The following is a 15,188-nucleotide window of genomic DNA, read 5'->3' as shown; positions in this document are numbered from 1 at the left end:
TATGTTCCAGGCGTCGGGGTACTCCATGCCACTGCCGCCACTTGGCGCCCTGCCGCCCCAAGGCCTGGCCTCAGTGGCCTTGTGGGAAATCCGGGCCTGTACATGTGTTATATGGCTGTTTCATGTTCATAGAGTAATTATAGGGTAAACTTCCACTTTAAAAGGAACTAAAATCGTATTTCTTTATATTATTTTGCATCTACAATATACTCCACACCTTCAGACGTCTCCACTTTCCTGAAAGTTCAACTAAAATAATTTCTTCTGATGTTGTTTTCATAGTTGTGTGCTCTTCCACAACCCCTGGACACTGTAATGTATGGTAAGCCTCCTCCTTCACAATCATAGAGTAGCGGGAGTTGAGGGGCCCAGGAAGGTTGGTAGGATTCTTATCTTGACTCGTTTTAGGAATGGATTAGAATGGTCATCAATGATCATCTCTGGGAAGCGGAGAGCTATGTGAGAAATACACATTTCATGCAGTAAAACAGGTTATATTGTGACATTGTGAAATGCGCCAGTGCTAGTTTGACTACATTCTTTGTACTTTGATTCCCGTAAGAATACAAAAGAGTAGACTGGAACTGATCCAAGTTTGCTGAATGACAAAACATGTTAACACATTCTTACTGTACTTATCTATACATATATATAGAGGATGAAAGAAATATGCTTCAAATAGGACTTGTCTTAGCAGCTTTGTTGCAGGTCGGTAAACATAAAGATCATATTGGGGTCATTAGGGGTCTCTACTCCATATGATACAGCATTGCCTCATGTCAATAAAAGCACCAAATAATCATTAATGATCATTCATGTCTATTGGAAACAAGAAGGCAAAGTCCTCTGACTGCTGGCACTGTATTAGGTTTGTTTGTAAACCATATCCAGGGAATTATGGGGCCCCTTACACAGCTTCAGGCATGGGCCCCCTGGAGCAGAGAACCGGGGGGCGGGGTGCAGCCGCCTGAAATTGAGAAGCGGGGGGGCTGCCGCGAATTGAGAAGTAGGGGGGGGGCCCTTTACAAAAAAAAGAAAAATATATAAAAAAAAAGGGGTGTAGCCATCCAGGGCCCTGGGACCTCTGGGCCCTTTAATAAAAAGAAATACAAATTATATAAAAAATATATATATATTTTTTTTAAAAAAGGGGGGTTGCTATCTGGGGACCTCTGGGCCCTTTAATATATATATTTTTTATATAAAGAAATTACAAAAAAAGGGGGGTTTCCATTCGGGACCTCTGAGCCCTTTAATAAAAAAAACCTCTGGGCCCTTTAATATAAAATAAAATATATTTATTTTTTTAAATAAACATGTATAAAAAATAAAATAACCTCTGGGCCCTTTAATAAAATAAATAAATAGAACAAAATATATAAACAAAAATATAAAAAATAAAAAAGAGTGTTTGCCACATGGGGCCCTGGGGACCTCTGAGCCCTTTAATGAATATATATAAATATTATATATATATATATATATATATATATATATATATATATATATATATAAAAAGAAATAAAATAATATATTTTTTTATTTTTTATTTTTTAAAAAAAAAGGGGGGTTGCCATCCGGGGCCCTGGGGACCTCTGGGTCCTATAATAATAATAATAATAATAATAATATTCATATTATGTTATAATATATATATATATATATATATATATATATATATATATATATAAAAAAGGGGGGTTGCCATCTGGGGCCCTGGGGGCCTCCGGGCCCCTTACAGGTGTACTGCCTGTACCCCCCTGATGGCGGCCCTGACCACATCCTTTATAGTTTTTACTTTACAGGGGTAAGATGGGGGCCTGTGTGGGTTCAGGAATTACCAGTGCTTAAAGAAGAACTTTTGACCCGAATCCACCATTGTGGATGTATCCTTCAACTGGTGGTTCTTTCCAAAAGCAATTGTTTCTTTTACAATTACTGGTGCCATTTGGTGTGCTTCCCAATGCTGCTATGTACGCCCCCCCAGTGCTTACCTGCCTTCCCATGAACAGTCTTTCACAAACCGTATGTACATAAGAAGGGATTGGCTGTGGACATTTTTGGAGTGGACTGGTGCTTACTGCATGGAATCACATGAGAATGAGTAGAGTGAACGTGCAAAGTGACGTGCAACTGGGGTTTTAAAAGGAGTTATAAGCCTATGGCAAGTTGGTTCCTTGTCCTAAGTTTGCTATGACAATGCTGTGCATTACTCTAGCATCAAACGTGGCTTTGGTAACCTTTTTGTACTTTGCTGTTACTGTTGAATGACAAATGCGAATAAGCTGTTTTTCTTAAAGTGTAAGTAAATCCCTCTAAGCTGCCATCTTTGCCTCTGTTTAATTTACAACTGCCATGATGCTGCACATGTGATTAGTTATGACAACAGCCATTGGATGGTTTGACAGTTTGGTTGAGAGCATTGTCCCGATACCATTTTTTTAGGACCGAGTACAAGTACCGATACTTTTTTTCATGTACTCGCCGATACCGATTACCTTTTTTTTAATGCCATGTGACAGTTTGACTGATGGGAACTGATAGATGGCACTGACTAACGGGCACTGATAGGTGGCACTGACTGATGGGGTCTGATAGATGGCACTGATAGATGGCACTGACAGGTGGCTGGCACTGATAGGCGGCACTGACAGGTGTCACCAATAGGCGGTACTTATAGGCACTGATGGCACTGACAGGTGGCTGGCACTGATATGCAGCAGTTATGGGCACTGATGGCACTGACGGGTGGTTGGCACTGATAGGCGGCAGTTATGGGCACTTGTGGCACTGTCAGGTGGCTGCCACTGATAGGCAGCAGTTATGGGCACTGATAGGTGACTGGCACTGATAGGCGGCACTTATGGGCACTGTTGGCACTGACAGGTGGCTGGCACTTATGGGCAGGCACTGAAATGCAGCAATAAATGACATGAGGAAATGCTGCAGCGCCCATCTTGGTACACCCTGCACTCTGCATCAGTAAGTATCAGCAGACATCATGTTACACCCAGCGCGAACTACATGGGCTGGGTGTAACAAGATGTCCAAGTGCAGAGTGTGCCAAGATGACGACGACCACTCTGCCCACTGAGGCCGCCCGTCCACTAAGCCTGATCCGCCTACTGACGCCACCCGCCCACTGAATCCGTTCGCCCGCTCCACCCACTGAGGCAGCTGATCCGCCTACTGACACCGCCCGCCCTTTCCGCTGACCAAGTATCGGGTCAGGCATCGGGAGCATTTGTGCGAGTTCAACCGTAAGCACAACCATAGGGTACCAATAAACAGTATACAGTGTACACTAAAAGAGATGAACTTGTTGCCAGTTCAGGTGCAAAAAGTACTTAAATGATTCCTTTACATTTTTCTCAACCATGCTTACAATTGAGTTGAAAAAAGTTGTAATTAATCTTAAAATTGAATAAAATCAGTGGGGTAGGTTGCTGTTGTGTTCTTGATTATGCTTTACTCCCCACCTACCATGTTAATCCATGCTTGTTATATCACAGAGCTAAAAATAGCTGGCGAGCACTTTCATCTGTATTTCGTTGTACCTGTTTTTATACGGTCTTTCTCATATCCTCCTACAGTAGAACTTAGTCATGAAGTCAAAAATCGCTAAAGGCAGTTTTACGAATGAGCTGCTACATCGTAACCTTGAGTTCCCCTACTTCTGCTACTGACAGAAGAAGACATCTCTGTTATATTCTTCTAACATTCTCTACATATTTAATACATGTAAATGTTCTTTATTGTTCTGTATTGGGATAGTCCACCCAAAAACTCAGCTTCTTAAAGCGGAGTTCCAACCACAATTAGCATTTTTTAAATGTATGTCCTTTCATCCTGCATTTTTATAATATAAATCCGGTCACTTACTATTTTACAATCCGCCGCCGATCCGCATAGATATTCAAAAAAGATAGTTTATAAAACTATATCTACACCGTTGCCATTTTGCTTGTGGGCATTGTGAAGCCTACAGGCACTTAGGGCCAGATTCACAAAAGAGATACGCCGGTGTATCTCCTGATACGCCGTTGTATCTCTGTGATCCGCCCGTCCTAATAGAATCAGTTACGCATAGATAGCCATAAGATCCGACAGGTGTAATTGACTTACACCGTCGGATCTTAGGATGCAATTCTAGGCCGGCCGCTAGGTGGCGATTCCATAGCGGTCGGCGTAGAATATGCAAATGACTAGTTACGGCGATCCACGAAGATCCGCGCTTTCGTCGCAATCCCGTACGTCGTCGCTAGTCGTTTTTACCCGTCGCAGAGTTACACCTGCTTTAACATGGCTTATATTTAGATCAGCCATGTTAAAGTATGGCCGTCATTCCCGCGTCAAATTTCAATTTTTTTTTTTTTTTTTTTGCGTAAGACGTCCGGGAATACGAAACGCCGTAACGCACGTCGCATTTCAAAAAAAATTTCGCGCAATGCACGTCGGGAAAATTCCTAACAAGGCATGCGCAGAACGTTCGGCGCGGGAACGCGCCTAATTTAAATGGTGCCCGCCCCATTTGAATTAGGCGGGCTTGCGCCGAGCGCATTTACGTTACACCGCTGCAAGTTTACAGGTAAGAGCTTTGTGAATCAGGCACTTACGCTGTAAACCTGCGGCGGTGTAACGTAAATGGGATACGTTACGCCGCCGCGGAGTAACGTAAGTGTCTGTGAATCTGGCCCTTACTTCCTGGAAGTCTTGGATGGGGAGTGATAATTGGACAGCGCACTGCATCCTGGGAAATGATGACACACATTTCCCAGGAGCATTAGAGGGAGATGATGTCAGAATCCTAGGTGGTTTCAAAGGCAGATTTCGTGGGACCGCATAGCAACAGGCATTTCCAGATGAGTAAAAAAATACATTTTCTTTTTTTTTTCTTTTTTAGTCGTAAGCTACAGTTTAAAGCAAAATTGTTTTTTTGATGGAACCTCCACTTTAAGGGCCCTTTCACATGGACGGATAGAATGGTGGAGAATAAGTCTCTTGGAAGCCAGTGGAAACATTTCTTTGCCTCAGCTCCATCCAGAATGAAGTAGCCCCCTGTGAACTTGAGTTTGTAATTCATCCAACAAAATGTAGACTGCGGCAGGTTGAGTTAACGTTTTTGAGAAAGAAGTAGAGCTAGAAAGCCTAGTTGGGGCATCCTGTTGTTGGAAAGGCCAAAGATAAGAAGTTGTTGACTGGTTCAAGTTATTAGAATCCACCCATTGTGTGTGTTGCCTGTTCTGAGGACTTTGACTCACAGGTAGGGCTTCAATCAAGTATAATGAGGCCCCACAGCAAAACTAATAAGGGATCCACTGCCTCTCTAACTCCCTCTATTAATTGAGAACCTCTAATACTAACTGCTTTAAATACAGTACCTTCGTTATGTGCAAAACTATATTTACACCTGCATAAATCTCGACACCCTGCTACAGGGATGGACTGGCCATTGGGACTACAGGGAGTTTCCCGGTGGGCCAATGGCTCAGTGGGCCGGCTTCAGTGACAGCAGACCGCCGCCCCCCCTCCGCTCCTTTGTCTCTCCCTTCCCGCAGCGCTCACCTCCTCTCCCTCCCCACAGCGCTCAACTGGGGGGAGCAGAGAAGCAGGGGGAGGAGCAGGGGGGACAACAGAGGAGCATGGGGGAGGGGACAGACAGCTGACTCAACAGCTATGGCCTGGGTGAGTTTCTCATTTCTGCCTAATCTTGTCCCATAAGGGGGGGCACCGAACTGATTCTTCGCCCCCGGGTGAAATAATGTCTAGCTTCCCCACTGGTACTGCCTATAAGAGTACCAGTACCAGCCGTTCTACTCTAATAAAGTAGAATGGCTAGTGAAGGGGGAGAGGGGGCTTGGGTGGCCGAGGGGGGGGTGTGCGGGAGTTGTCCGGCCCCCATGGGAAAGACCTGTCAAAGTGGGCCAGTCTGGATGAAGTTCAGGGCCAAATTATTGTCCCAGTCCAGCCCTGCCCTGCTATGGGGCCCAAAGCAGTTCCTTGGTTAGCTATGGATGTATTTATACCCTTGTATACCAGTGGTCATCATTCCCAACCTAATCAAATCTTTTTTCTTCCTTTATAGATCATCATATAATGATGCAGAATTCACTTTTAGGTAAGTAGAATTTTCCTTTCAATAAAAGCATTTCATTCACCAATTAGGCAAACATAACATTACCTTCCTACAGTGCTGGCCTTCAGCTTTTCCACACAGCTCAGTCTTTCTTGGGTAAAGCAACAATATCTGTTATTTTGTAATGTTGAAACCTTGACTTTTTACAAAAAATAGGCAGTTTGCTTTAGGGCCAGATCTAGGGGGGTGCTGGGGTGGGATTTTCACCCTCACAGATTTTAGTTGTGCCTCAAAGTGACATTGGAAGTAAAGAGGCTGGGGGGGGGCAGTACACAACCTTAGCTGTGCCAAGTTGGCATGGCTGCTCAGTACCCTGCCCCTATTCATTGCACTGCATCATTTGTTTCCATAGTGTGGAGGGGGAGGTGGGGGCGTACCAGGATGTACAGCATCATTCATTGCTGTTGTGATGAGGAAATGGGGGGAGCATGTTGCAATGTAGGGGACTTTGTTGTGATAGGGGGATACTCTGCTGTGATGGGGGGACTTTGTTATGATGGAGAGACACTGTTGTGAATGGAGCACTCTGTTGTGATGGGGAGACTCCAATAGGAAGGGAGACTCTGATGCAATGGGTGAGATTCTGATTTTAAGGAGGCGATGTAATGGGGGGAGAGTAATGCAAAGGGGGCTGACTCTAAAGTGCTGGGTGGAATGCTGATGTAAATGGGGAACTTCCCCATGTGGTGCCAACAAGTGGGTGACATCATCATCCAATGCAGAGATCCGTGTCCTTCAGCCCAATAAATACAATGCAGGACTGGAGTGTCTTGAGATTTTGCATGATTTTAAAGGGTGCCATGATTTTTTACTGCACCCCTAGATTAGGGTGACCAGACATCCCGGTTTCAGGGGACAGTCCCCAGATTGAGGACACTGTCCCCGGACCAAGTCTGTCCCCGGTTTTGTCCCCGGATTGGATTTGAACAGGGGCTGGAGCAATTTCAAAGACAGTCAGTGCAGACTGTCCCCTGTTCCTACTAGCTTGGGGGGGGGGGTGTATTTCTTTCCATTATCCGTGCCCCTTTCTGATGATCATGTGCTGGTCGGTGGGGGAGGGAATATTTTTTCAGTGTCGGCCTGTTTATCTCCTTGCCTTCCCTGGCGGAGGGATCTTCCTCCGCTCCCCACCCAGTAGTAGCCAGGTCCCGGAGAGTGAGATTTGACAGGCTATGAGGCGGGCTGCAATGGGCAGAGAGTCGCTGATTGCCACCATTACTAGTAAAAAAAAAAATATGCCCCCGGATTTCATTTTAAAAATCTGGTCACCTTACCCTAGATCAGACAGGCCTGATCTGGGCCAGGGGTGGATCCAGAGTCTAGTCTCGGTAGGGGCACTGCCAGAAAATAAGGTGTTCACTACAGACCTGTATTTGACGTATCATACAGTTCTAACCTTGTCTAAATTTCAAAATAATGAGAATATGCTAAATATAGAATATGCTAATAATGCTTATATGTTTTAATTCATCCGCGATCCACCTCACCCTCAGGCGTTCAGGTCAACAGGAAGCTCTTCACACATGCTCTAATCCTGGCAGGCTAGCTGGCACAGTTCCCTTTCCTCATGCCGTGCTGGGGAAGATGGAGGAAGGAGGTGGGTGGAGCCAACATTCACTAGGCATGGAGGAGGAAGGTAAATCCTCCTCCGCTCTGAATGCTGGGGCCTCGCTCGCCTCCTCTGACGTGACATCACTGGTTGCTAGATGCCAGGCGGCAGGCGATAGCAATCAGTGCGTCGGGCAGTAGAGGTCAGGTCAGCGGTGGTGCAACAACAATAGGGTCTCTGTGCCACTGCTGCTGATTCTGAATGTGAGACTTGGAGTCTGTAATATTTTCTGGGGGGGGGGGGGGTCTGCCCCTGGGTCCAGCCCTGGTTTGCTCACTGACCACACCTCGATCTTCTGACATTGCATGTCTTTGCCTTGTATCACATGATTGAAAGCTTGGCCCCTTCTTCTGAATACTCCATCAGGGGAATAAGGACATAAATGGAGAGACAGATTGGAAAACATTTATTTGATAAAGAAGCACATAGAAAGGGTTGCCTTAAAGAGTAATTAAAGTGCAAGCAATCAGTGAACTGCTTAAAGCATTTGTAAACCCAACATTTCATATTCCTTATATGTGCCTGCTGTATCATGTACTTGTATGAAAAAGTATCCTGTTCTCTTTGTATTGCTTCCTTTGTGTGAAATCCTTGGTGTTCCTTCCAGTCCCTCTGCTTTCCTATTAAAAACTGACCACACTAAGCAGGAGAGTACCGCATGGTCAGTTCTCTAGCTATGCTGGGAGCTCATCCTGCTCTCCTACAATGATCAGACTGACTCACCCCCTCTGAACAGCCATTTACTGGGAAGCTCAGTGTACTGCAGCTTCTCATCCCCCAGCTCTAATGCATCTGAGAACAGAGGGAATGTGATCACTTGTAAAAAGAGAAAAATGGTATATATCTTTTTTTTTTTATATATCTATACACAGATGTTTTGCCTTTCATTTCTATTATAAACTGAATGGGTTGTTTTACAAGGTGAGGGTTTACATATACTTTAAGCAGTCCAGACCAAGATCTTTGCAACCGTGCTAAAATCAGAACATTAACAGGTACTAGGGATGAGCCGAACACCCCCCGTTCGGTTCGCACCAGAACCTTCAAACGAACCGACGACCCTATTGACGTCTATGGGACTCGAACGTTCGAATTCAAAAGTGCTCATTTTAAAGCCTAATATGCAAGTTATTGTCGTAAAAAAACGTCTTTAAGAACCCGGGTCTTGCCCCAGGGAACATGTATCAATGGAAAAAAAGTTTTAAAAACGGTAGTTTTTTCTGGAGCAGTGATTTTAATGAAGCTTAAAGTGAAAAAAAAATATGAAAAATTCCTTTAAATATTGTACCTGCTGGGTGTCTATAGTATGCCTGTGAAGTGGCACGTGTTTTGTCCCTGCACAAAATGAGATTACTATAAGAAAAAAGTAATTTAAAATGCTTGCGGGTTTAATGTAATGTCTGGTCCCTGCAATATGGATGAAAATCATTGAGAAAAATAGCACAGACACAGACAGTACACACACCACGTAGCTTTAGGTGCACACTGCAGAGGACACAGGCAGTACACACCACGTAGCTTTAGGTGCACATTGCAGAGGACACAGGCAGTACACCACGTGAGAATACTGCAGCTAGCACAATCACCTGCCTGCCAGTAAATTAAGAAGTACAGATCTAGCTAAACTATACAGTGTATACATATATATATACACAACACCTGGGATGCATATATATCCTCTACACACTGTAACTTTAACTGACTAGCCTGCCTACCTGCCTGCTCTATCTACCTACTAAAAATTACTCTCTCTCTCTGTCTTCTCTCTTTTAACCACCGCAACACACTACACAAGTCCGACCTGCAGGCGGCCTTTTATAGTGTGGGGCGTGTACTAAACCCCCTGAGCCATAATTGGCCAAAGCCACCCTGGCTTTGGCAATTATGACTCTCCGTTTTTTGCAAGCTGTGATTGGCCAAGCATGCGGGTCATAGTGCATGCTTGGCCAATCATCAGCCAGCAATGAACTGCGATGCCGCAGTGAATTATGGGCCGTGAAACGCAACTCGAATTTGGCGCGAACGGCCCAAAATGTTCGTAATTCAACGAACGATCGAACATACAATGTTCGAGACGAACATGAGTTTGACTCGAATACGAAGCTCATCCCTAAGGCCCCATACACACGATAGAATCCATCCGCTGAAAAATCCCAGCGAATGGGTTTCAGCGGATAGATCCTATGGTGTGTACACTCCAGCGGATCTGTTTCCGCGGATATTTATCCCCTGGGATGGATTCCAGCAGATCAGATATTTGCTGACATGCTAAACAAATCTATCTGCTGGAATCCATCCCAACGGATGGATCCGCTGGTCTGTATAGACTCACCGGATCCATCCGTCCGAAGGGATCCCCCGCATGCGTCGTAATGATTCGACGCATGTGTGGAATTCCTTATATGACAGCGTCGCGCATAATCGCGGCGACGGCGCGACACGTCATCGCCAGAGGATTTCGGCGCGGATTTCAATGCGATGGTGAGTACACTCCATCGCAGAGAAATCCGCTGAAATCCTCGAGAGGATTTATCCGCGGAAACGGTCCGCTGGACCGTATTCGCGGATAAATCCTCTCGTGTGTATGGGGCCTAACAGGTACTGTATGTTGTGGGGTTAGTTACTGCTGCAGAATGATACAAATCTCATCATGAGATAAGAAGGAAGTTCCAAAGAATGTACAGTAATGATACAATGATGAACAAATATAGTGTCCGAAGTATTAGAATATAATCACCTACTTGTATGAGTTGCTTTCATATCTGTTTACTGTATATTGTGATGTATTTACTATTGTGTTTTTTTGTTTCTCAGGGGGACATGAACCCTCCATAGAAATATTTGAACAACCCCGGCAAAGAGGGATGAGATTTCGATATAAATGTGAAGGACGATCAGCTGGTAGCATCCTCGGTGAACGCAGCACAGAAAACAACCGCTCCTACCCATCTATCCAGGTAATAATATCAGTAATGGATTTTCTTAGGCAAACAGACTTGGATTGTATATCATTATGAAAAAAAAAAACATCAAAAAGTTATTTTGATTGCCTTGGAAATGTTTGGTAATCCACAATGTGATCAGAGTGATCGTGGATCAGTCATCAATGGTACACAGGTTCTTTCAGTGGCCAAGTCATTTTTGTTTTCATTATATACTGTAGTAAGGTTTTCAGGGAGAGTTCAGAAGTTAAAAGAATATTTTTTTTTCCCATAATCATACTAACCTATGTGGATGCAGTATTGGGCCAATGCTGCATCTGTTCCCCGCCGTCTCTGCACTGAGAACCAAGCAAACAAACACCACTGATGGCTCGGTTCTCTCACCTCCCCGAAAATAGTGCTGCTGTCAATCAGCAGCTCTCCTGCTCTGCTCCTACGCTCCTCCATGCTCACTGGAGCGCTGAGCTGTGGAGGGGTGGGGAGCGGGCGTCTTAGCCTCTCAACAGCTAGCTGAGAGGCTAAGACAACTGTCAGTCCAGGCACCTGGCAGATCCAGACTCCCAGACTTCAGACCGCTCTCTCCTGGAAACAGGTCACAGGAATGCAAAACTAATTGCACTCCTGTGACCCTTAGGAGAAGCTCAGCCTAACGAGCTCAGTCTGAACTTCTCCTTTCAGGCTGGGTTCACACTACTACACTACTTTCATCCTACTTTGCTCTATGTTCAATGTTTCCCTATGAGAGCGTCTTGTAGCGTCCTACACAAGTCGGTCCGACTTTGAAAATGCTCCCTGTACTACTTTTGGTCCTACATTGATCCTACTTCAGGCCCATTGAATATCATTGAAGTCGGACCAAAGTAGTATCCTGTTCATGAAAGTAGGATGGATGTAGGACCAATGTAGCAGAGCAAAGTAGGATGAAAGTAGTGTAGTAGTGTGAACCCAGCCTCAGGGCTCATTTTATTGTCAGGTGGTTTAACCCTTGATAATCTGCCACAAACTAAACCATCAGGGCCTGGACCTGAACCTGACACCTCTGCTGTGTCTAGCAATGACTCTGCTCGCTGAGCCGCCCAGAATGCTGGACAATTCCTTGAATGATCCTGCCTTAAATCTTCTTTGTTTTGAACCTTGAACTCTTTGCTCCTCCCATGAACTTCCTGATTGATGTCTCTGCACTTCCTGTTTGCTAGATTGTGCTCTCTCCAGCCAATATCTCGCTTTTGTCTCTCCTGCTGCCGCACATTTCTTCGCTACCATTCGTTACCGACCTTTGGCTTGTTCCTCGACTACGCTTCTGCTCAATCCCAACCTGCAACTATTCTTTACTGACCTTTGGCTTCTTCCTCGATTATGCTTCTGCTCAATCCCAACCTGTAACTATTCTTTACTGACCTTTGGCTTGTTCCTCGACTATGGGTCTGCTTGATCCCAACCTGCAACTATTCGTTACCGACCTTTGGCTTCTTCCTCGACTACGCTTCTGCTTGATCCCTACCTGCTATATCTGCTACTGGACCCTGGCTTTCTCACCTCCTGGTGGGGGTAATCCAGAGGACCGCGACCTGGTACTATGCTGGCACGGAGCAAAGCCCCTCTCCACCATCAGGAGCTCTGGTGAATACTGGTTAGTATTTAGACCCCGCACCTCAGGTGAACCTTGTCGGTGGGTGCTACTCTACTGCTATAGCTTCTGGCCTCTGATCCTGACTCCAGACCCTGACACTATCAGTTCTATTGATTGAAAAAGAATAAATGGACAAAGTTAAAGTTCTCTTGCAAGGAAAAACCCTCACCTACTGACACTCATTTTTGCTGTGCTCCCCTCCTGCAGCAGGAGGAGGAAGACCGTAATCCACCTCTCTTTATGTTTAATTTATAATGTAACATAGGGTGTCTGTTATACTCCCAGATGGGACAAGCAGCCCCACTAATGTTCTGTTTTCACAAATGAAGGAGGTGTTAGGACTGAGATTCAACCACAGCGCATACACTTATATTATTAAATGTAGGTTGGAAATAAATGCAGTCTAACCTATTAAGGTGAATAGCTCAAATGTTCCTCCCCACTCTATTTCTCACAGGAAGCCATCTGTAGGAAGCCAACCATGTAGAGTGGGCTGTTCAGCTTGACTCTAGTTCCCCTTTATAGTCTATATGTCAACTTTATTTTAAATATTCAGCGGCCTGTACACCACACATCACTTGAACTTTTGCTTTTAAGTCTGATTTTTCTTATTTATTAGGGTCAAAAGGCTTCATGCAAAGTACAGAGACTCGGCGACCAATCAGAAATCATTGTTCATTGATCTGACTTCTCTAAACTTCTGTATGGTGCTATGGGCTACTGCACATCATTGCTTTTGCCTAAAATAATATTATTTTTGAAAGTCAATAAAAGGGTTAAAAAAGAATAGACTAATCAGTCTGGTAGGAGGCTGATATGGGGGAGAGACAGCAGAGTAGGGATCAGGAAACTCTGGACTGCACACCTCTGATGATACAATATAACGGACTGTTTTTTTGTGTTTGTTAAAGCAGAAATACAGCCAAAGCTCTTTCGCTCGTAAAACATGCCCTAGAAGTGGTAAGCGAGGTTTGATGTTAAAGCGATATTAAACCTAAAAAAAAAATTGTATTAAATTGCAGCCTAACAATTCTTTAAAGGAGAAGTACAGCCAAAGCTTGTTTGGCTGTACTTCTCCTGTTAATTTACAGAAGCGCAGATCGTTTTTCACTCCTGTGAATCGTTTTCAGCAGACAGCGGGCTAATGCTCGCTGTCGGTTGATATCTCAGAGCCGTCCAGGGATCGCAACCATATGGTTAAAATCTGCCCACATGCCTGGAGCGGCACCGGGCTCAACCTCTTAGCAAACCGCTGAGAGCCTAAGCTAGCCACTCCCACCACCTCCACAGCCCAGTGCTTCAGTGAGCGTGGGGGGGGGGGGGGAGCAGAGAGTCGGTGACTGACAGTCAGCAGCTCTCTGCTCAGGGAACTCTGAGAACTGAGTGGTATAGCAGTGTTTGATTGCTCGGTTCTCAGCCTTAGAGCTGGCAGGGGACAGATGCAGCATCTGACCAATCCTGCATCCACCTAGGTAAGTATGATTAAAAAGTAGTTAGATATATCCCTATTTTCTGCCTATATAAAAAACGATCAACACAAAGCTAGTAATTTCAGCTACCCAGAGATGAAAGATCTGTGCTGCTCTTCCCTAGAGAAAACAGCATGAGTTATCAATATATCAGGCCAGTAGTATAGCTAATTTTCATAGAATAAACTATAGAGAATGGTATTCACCTCAACACACTTGGCTATTACTTTTTTGCATTTGCTGGAATGCTCTCGAGTAGTTTAAGACGCTTATTTACGCTTTTCTCTTTTTTTTATGTTTCTTTTTCGCCTTGTGTCATACCAACTTTTAAATATTTCTGGTTTGTTTGGATGACATTTCCTATACACACACAATATGAATGTAGGAGTTCACAGCAGCCTCATGATAGAATCAGCATAGGCAGGAAGTCAGGGAAGGGGAGTATTGGGTTGGGGCTGGAACTTTAAAAAAAAAAAAAAAGGACTTTTAAAATTAACCGTTTATGCACCCTGACTTTGTTTTAGGTTAAAAATCTGAAGCTATAAACTGTGCCCAAATAATACAGGAATCTTTGTCACATTTTTAAATAAAGAGAGTTACTAAATGAAATATAGGAACTCATTTCGAGCTAGGGATTTGCTTTAACATGGTTGTTATGATGTTATTACTTGAATATGCCGTTTTGGTCAGCAATCAACAGAATGAATGTACTAGAACTAGAAATAGTCCAGCGAAAAGCAACACAATGAATACAGGTGCTGGAGGAACTCAGCTCTTGAGAAATGATTAAATAAATTCAACTTATTTACCTTAAAGCTGAATTATACTCACCTTGTATCCAGTGATTCGGTATCCCAGAGCTACCCATCGGCTGCTGACATCTTCGGCGACCGGCTTCAGGTGTCTCGATTGCCAGCCGCTTTCATTGGCTGGGTGGGGGGTCACATCTGTCAGCTTTGACATTGACAAATGTATTCAATGAGCTGAGCATACACAGCTCACTGTACAGGGGCGGACAGGCAGGTAAGTAAATTTAATGCAAAAGAGACTAAGCATGTCTCTTCTGCATTTCTGTATTACAAATCTTGCCTGTTCGCCCACTTTTTTTTTAAATTAAAGTTCCACTTTGAAGTGGAGGTGCTTAAGAGGGCACATGGTCGTTATCTACAATAAAATCAATGCTGACTGTTAAGTATGATAGGCGTCACGTAGATAGGAATGCGCAAGGGGTGTGCCAGGTGTGCCTGAGCACACCCTAATCCTGGGGTTGGCAACCTGTCAATGGTGAGCAGGTGACAGGTAAACCGCAATCCTTCCTTGCTGGTCCTCAGAACCTGGACAGAAGAGGTGGCGGGGTGGAATTTAATGGAACCGATCTGTATTTTTCTCCTGCAGAAGCTCA

General features: G+C 44.4%; 1 protein-coding gene across 1 annotated transcript in view; it reads left to right on the top strand.

Annotated features, from left to right (window-relative positions):
* The window catches only part of REL (REL proto-oncogene, NF-kB subunit), a 74,771-nt gene that overhangs the window by 21,685 nt on the left and 37,898 nt on the right, over positions 1–15,188 (top strand). Inside the window, exons 2-3 of the mRNA XM_040351139.1 lie at positions 6,086–6,118; positions 10,560–10,702. Coding sequence (XP_040207073.1) covers positions 6,086–6,118; positions 10,560–10,702 — 176 coding nt within the window. The remainder of the gene's footprint in view (positions 1–6,085; positions 6,119–10,559; positions 10,703–15,188) is intronic.

The sequence above is a fragment of the Rana temporaria genome, chromosome 4, assembly GCF_905171775.1.
Source record: "Rana temporaria chromosome 4, aRanTem1.1, whole genome shotgun sequence".
In the NCBI taxonomy this organism is placed as follows: Eukaryota; Metazoa; Chordata; class Amphibia; order Anura; family Ranidae; genus Rana; species Rana temporaria.
The sequence above is the reverse complement of the archived record's forward strand: the minus strand, read 5'-3'. Positions and strand labels throughout refer to the sequence as shown.